At 40.0% G+C, this 6,130-nt stretch overlaps 1 protein-coding gene across 3 annotated transcripts; it reads left to right on the top strand.

Moving 5' to 3' along the window:
* The first annotated feature begins 2,662 nt into the window (after nt 1–2,662).
* On the top strand, nt 2,663–5,440 carry LOC112186999 (F-box protein FBW2). 3 transcript variants are annotated; one of them, XM_024325598.2, is made up of 3 exons: nt 2,663–2,846; nt 3,102–3,454; nt 4,558–5,440. In XM_024325598.2, the coding sequence occupies exons 2-3, from the start codon at nt 3,147–3,149 to the stop codon at nt 5,210–5,212; spliced, it is 963 nt and encodes a 320-aa protein (XP_024181366.1). In that variant the 5' UTR covers nt 2,663–2,846; nt 3,102–3,146; the 3' UTR covers nt 5,213–5,440. The 3 variants fall into 3 exon arrangements, with proteins under 3 accessions (XP_024181366.1, XP_024181365.1, XP_024181367.1); XM_024325597.2 differs by having other exon boundaries at nt 2,664–2,846; nt 3,139–3,454; XM_024325599.2 differs by having other exon boundaries at nt 2,664–2,846; nt 3,136–3,454.
* Nucleotides 5,441–6,130: the final 690 nt, after the last annotated feature.

The raw sequence follows: 6,130 nt of genomic DNA, 5'->3' as shown, positions 1-6,130 counted from the left end.
GTTTTTTTAATTCTCTCTTACCCAATACACTCTAAGGGAGTCTTCTCTAATACCTTTTTTTTTGTTTTTAATTTTTTTTAATACCATTTTACCCTCACCCCCTTGTTACTTAGAGAGAGAGAGAGAAAAAATAGAAGAGAGAGAAACCATGGGAGACTTCGCCGGAGCCCGTCACCGGTCGCCGGAATCCGGTCACCGGTCGCCGGATTCCGGTCACCGGCCAACGTTCGCCGGATTCCGGCCAACGTTCGCCGGATTCCGGCCAACGTTCGCCGGAATTTGCTGAAAATCTCACTAGACAGTTTTTTTGCCCCCAATAGACATCTATTGCCCCCCAATAGATGACTATCAACCATGTAGTGCCCCCCAATAGATGACTATCAACCATGTATTGCCCCCCAATAGACGACTATCAGCCATGTATTGCCCCCCAATAGACGACCATCAGCCATGTATTGCCCCCCAATAGACGTCTATTACCCCCCAATAGGACTTTCAGTTGCTAAAATGAGAACTAATCTCCCTAAATTTAGACAAATAAAACTTTGATTACAGAAAAAAACAAGGAGATTACATAAATTCAAAACGTCTATTGCCCCCCAATAGACGTCTATTACCCCCCAATAGGACTTTCAGTTGCTAAAATGAGAACTAATCTCCCTAAATTTAGACAAATAAAACTTTGATTACAGAAAAAAAACAAGGAGATTACATAAATTCAAAACGTCTACTGCCCCCTGATAATTTTTTTCTTTGTTCTTTCCTTCCTTCTACCCCACTTTACCAAAATTAATTAATTAATTAAATTCTGCACTCATTTTACAAAAAAAAAAAAAAAAAAACGATTTGGGCACCTAAATCAAAAGCCGGAAAACTCTTCTCAACAGTTACATTACTTGCATCTTTCTCCAACTCAAACTCCTCTAACTCTAAACCACCAGTAGCATTAACCACTATCCCCACTACACCAACAACATCAAACTTCCCAGACTCCGAATCATTTGAACTAGTAACATTACCCAACAATGTGACCACTGAAGCTGAACCAGTATCAACAGGTGAAAAGTAAACATTTTTACCAAAGGGAAGCTCAAAACACTGATTCACAACTACAATAACAACCGCCACACTGATTATCAACACCAGTCTCCGGATTTCAAAGTTGCATAGTCTCTGGGTTAGAGCAGCAACACCCATTTTTGTATGTACAATTCAAACAGCTGAAAAAAAAAAATAAAAAAAATCAAGACTTTACATCATTATTCCCCATTACATCTCCTAAATCTTAACCCATTTTCCAGACAAGGAATTATATTTAGCCAAATAAGAAAATCAAATGAAGAACTACTAGAGAGAGTACCTTGAAATGGGTTTTGGGTGAGCCCAGAAGAGACCTCGTTACGTTTCTCGTCGGTGTTCGGAGCTCCGACTCCAAAGTAGTTGCATCTGGTCGAGCTGGTCCAAAGTAGATCATTCAATCAATCACAGCCTTAGAGACGACGACGCCGGTGATGCCGAAGACGAAGTCGGTGCTGGAAAACAACGGGAAGAAGGCCGACGGAGGGATTAGTGTGGGGAAGAAGGTTCAGATCGGACTCGGAGCTTTTGTAATTAAGATCCTCCTCCTCCTCGTCGACGACGTCCTTGCATATAGAGAGAGAGAGAGAGAGAGAGAGAGAGAGATGGATCCTCGTCGTCGTCGTCGGCGTCTCCTTGCAGAGAGAGAGATGGATCCTCGGGTCGTCGTCAACGTCCTTGCAGAGAAAGAGATCGGTGATGAGAGAGAAAGTGAGAGAGAGGGTCGTCGACGTCTTCCTTGCAGAGAGAGAGAGATCGGTCGTCAACGGCGTCCTTGCAGAGAGAGAGAGAGTCGACGTCGTCCTTGCAGAGAGAGATTGATGATGAGAGAGAGTCGGCGAGGGAGATAAGGGTGGCAACCTGTGATTTTTAATTTTTTGGAGCCCAAAATCGTCATTTAGCTATCAAGTGGGGTTAGTGGGAACAAAATTTTGTTGGTGGTGTAAGTGGACTAATTTTAGTCTATTTTTGGGCTATGGGTCAAGGACCCTTTTTTTTTTATGGGCTATTACATATCTATCCCTACTTAAAGGTATTTTGGACTAAATAAGGGTTGGGCTGTAGCCCATACAGCCTTTGTTGTAGTTATGTCTCTGTGTCTTGTAGTGGTCCGAGTCAATAATATTACTCAAATTTGGAGGAGACTTTGCAGGGATAAAAAAAGAAATTAATAGACTAATCAAAAATACAGCAAGTACAAATCATATGAGCCAAAAACATTAACATGGTGTTGCATTGCATATGTGTGACTTGTGTTACATTCGCTGTAGTAAGCCATTTGCAAAAGATAAATGGATAAATAAAGGGTTTGGATAAAAGAAAAGGAAAGAAAATGCTTCGCGTGGTGTTCACCTTGTTAGTAATGAACTGAAAAAATTATGCTCAATTACTGTTGAATGTAAATCTAACCGTATAAAACAAAACAATTCAACTAAAAAATAATTATTTTCACTGTTGAATTTATACTAAGAGTGATTAAGCAAGATATTCCAGGTGAACTTTATTGTATGGATCAAAATGATATTGGACATTAGAAAACATGTATTTCTTTTTCTTTCTTTCTTTTTGGAAAGAATTTCCCTTTTCTCAAGTCAAAGAAAATGTGATCGTTCTCAGGAGAGGTGGACACGGTTAATAATGGATCGACATACACCTGTCTCTCTAAAAGCTTCTCTTTGATCACTCCTTTCTCTAAAGCAACACCCTTTTAATCCACACACCGATTACCCGGCATCCCTTGAAGATCCAACAACCTCCTTCCATACCCAGTAATCTTCAATTCTCTTTCTTTCTTTTGTATATCATTTCATTGATGGATTCTGCCTTTGTTTCAATCATTTTCTACTATAATTGTTGAACCCATGCATAAAGTTACTCTCTTTTATTGATTATGCACACAAAGTTTCTGAATTTCATGATGTTGGGTGTGATGTGATTAATCTGAGCAATTTTTCATCACTGTGCACTGAATTTGCTATCTTGGATTCTTGGGTGAATAACAAGATTTTGGGGGTTTTTGTTAGGTTTATTGAATTGGGTTTTTTGTTTTCTTGCAAGAAGGGAATTGAATGGAGGAAGACAGTGAGTTTCGGAATTGGGATGAGCTCATACCCGATGCACTTGGGCTTATATTTAAGAATCTAACACTGGAAGAGACCCTGACTGTAATCCCAAGGGTCTGCAAGTCCTGGGGAAGAGTAGTTGCAGGTCCTTATTGCTGGCAGGAGATTAACATTGTGCAATGGAGCAAGTTCCGGTCGCCTCAGATTGTAGACCGAATGCTTCAGATGCTTATCGCCAGGAGCTCAGGTTCGCCCCGCAAGCTCTGCGTTTCCGGGGCGCTCGATGACCAGAGTCTTTTGTTTATCGCAGACCAGTAAGTACAGCAACAACAATAACAGCAATGCATTATATGGTTAAATTGCTTGGATAGAGCATTTCTAATACATAAATGTTTATAATTGTATGTGAAGGGAATGGAAGGAGCGGTTGGATTTCAAAATATTTCATAGTATCTTGTTGTTTCAGGTTCATTATAACTGTGTGTAGTGTATCTAATGTGCTTATAGCTTTGTGAACTAGTCTGTTTCCTTGGTTAGATTTTTTAAACTAGTATAGCCTTACACTGTCAACTCCAAGTCCTTTTATGTTAAGTCAGTCGAAAGTGGACCCGTATAGATGTAATCCATATCCTGCATACCACATTGTTGCTTGTCCGTATGTGTAACATCTGCATGGGTAGAGTGTTAGTGATAGGTATTGTGTGTTGTGTAAGAATTGAGGTATATTTTGTGAGCGTCCAACTTCTGAGAAGGCTTTCCAGAAGTGCATTTGATGTAATGTTGTGGTTCCTCATGTCTGTGTCTATTGATGGTTCTTTACTGTTAATCAAAGTCGTAATTGATTTGCAAGTCTCAGTCAAAGATAATTATCCATCTTGTTCTAGAGTCGGAGCTACTGCGTGTGTGACATTTTGTTTATCAAAACAATTGCACGATACTGCATCTATTAGAAAGGATGCTCTTGTCCATGGCTTGCAGATTCGCAAGCGTGGTCAAAGATTACAAAAAGAATCAGCACACTTATAACACATGACAGCCACACGATACCACAAACTCTTTGGCTGCCTTCTCACACACTGTTCTCTGTGGACTTCTCACATATCATACATTAGTACCACATAAGTGAAAGAGTGGAGCAGCAGCTTTTATACATGAGGGATGTAGAAGTTTGAGAAGTTGTACAGCTAGAAGATTGAGAAGCTTCTACAACTACAAGCTTCTAAATTGATAGGCTCATAGACATACAAATCTCTACAAATGTAGATAGATTGCATATTTTTATTGAGGTTTAGGAGTTATTTGAACCATTATCATCAGCTAATTTGCCGTATTCTTATTAATTATATAGGTCAACTGTTGAGTATTGGTCAAAAGCATGATCTAAATATGATTTTGTTTTTAAATTTATGTGTGCTAGTGCCAAATCTCTTCAGACGTTGAAGCTGCCAAGAAGTGCAGTAAGTGATTTGATAGTGGAACAGGTTGCCGTGAAGCTCTCTACCATAACTTCCTTGGATTTAAGCTACTGCAAAACTATTGGAGCCCCTGCACTTGAGGCAATTGGAAAGCACTGTAAACATCTCACAAAGTTGCAGAGATGCATGTATGGATGGGAACTTGATAAGGACTCTCAAGACAATGAGGGCTTTGCAATAGCAGCCACGATGCCAAGACTCAAGCACCTTGAGTTACGCTTTATGCGTATTAGTACAGAACCTGTGCTTCAGATACTATTGAACTGTCCTGAGCTCCATTTGTTAAACGTGCTAGGGTGCTACAGTGTAAAAATTGATGAAAAGTTTGTCAAGAAGTTCCCAGGGCTGAATGTGGTTGGACCAGGTTCAGGCAATGAGGGCTGGGATGATTGCTCCACTTTCTCAGTTTCTTCCAGCTACTTAGATTGGGACTTGATGGGCTGTGTAATCAACAATGATGACTATGAGGTAGAGTATGATTATTTTGATGAAGATGAGGCCTGGGAAGATGATCAAAGTATGGCGGATGTAGAATTTAGCTTCTATGATGGTTTTTATCTTGATAATGCTGGGTTTGATTGGCCCCCAACTCCTTGAATTTCGTTGCAGGTGCAGGTTAGAGGTTCACCTTCTTGGTAACCTGGTGCAAGATGTTGTTTTACCTGCAATATGAGGACTCACTAATGATGTGTATGTTTCTGTATTATCAAATACTCTGTTTGTATATATACATGCATGAATGCAAGTGAAAACTTTGAGGCTTTGTATCCATTTCTTATATAAAATGGGGTTCATCCCATCAATAAATTACCTGATAAACCGGCATATGTCGTTAAATGTAGCATTTGATTGGGAGCAGTTGGCACGTAGATGGAAGTGGATTGGAGTTTAAGCTTTCACATTAAAATGCATTGCACTGAAAAACGGATACGAGTTAGGTAATTCGATAGAGCTGATTGTCTTTATGCTACAAGATCGAAATGTCTCGATTTACATCGTTCAGTTAGCAAAACCAGCAAAAGAGTGTCAATTAAAAGAAAAGTGTCCAGAGATGACCCTAGAGGAGATGAGAGTAACTTACAACCGTTGTGAAAGGTAAGTGCTCTACCGTAAAAGCTACAACTATCCATGCTTTGGAATTAAGAGGATGTCATACAATGTTCATCCAACCATGCCATGAATAGGTTCGCGTGGCTTGTGACTTTTCATTACAGGCCACATACCGCAAGGAAGATAAGACGGTACGAGGATGTCAAAAATGTGATGCAACTAACTGAACAATAAGCACCCGTCAATGGTGGAACTGAAAGAGTTGGAGCCATTTATGTCCAGGTGAGCGGTCAATATATCCAGGTGAATCCAATCCGATTTATCCTACATCCAGCATTCTCTGATATGTAATAACACGTTAGCAAAAGTCCTTTAACTGCGAGGGAGATAAATTTGTACGAGTCTTAGCCAGGTAGCACATCAGAGTAGGAAAGGAAAGAGAGCATTGAAACGAGATTGCAAATC

The sequence above is a fragment of the Rosa chinensis genome, chromosome 2 (genome assembly GCF_002994745.2).
Source record: "Rosa chinensis cultivar Old Blush chromosome 2, RchiOBHm-V2, whole genome shotgun sequence".
Taxonomy (NCBI): domain Eukaryota; kingdom Viridiplantae; phylum Streptophyta; class Magnoliopsida; order Rosales; family Rosaceae; genus Rosa; species Rosa chinensis.
This window is presented reverse-complemented; position numbering and strand designations above follow the sequence as displayed.

What these genes read in the sequence shown, in the direction of transcription:
- LOC112186999 (XM_024325598.2), top strand. Translation starts at nt 3,147, where the DNA reads ATGGAGGAAGACAGTGAGTTTCGGAATTGGGATGAGCTCATACCCGAT. An exon ending in CTTTTGTTTATCGCAGACCA is followed by an intron (nt 3,455 to 4,557) that starts GTAAGTACAGCA and finishes TATGTGTGCTAG; the next exon opens with TGCCAAATCTCTTCAGACGT.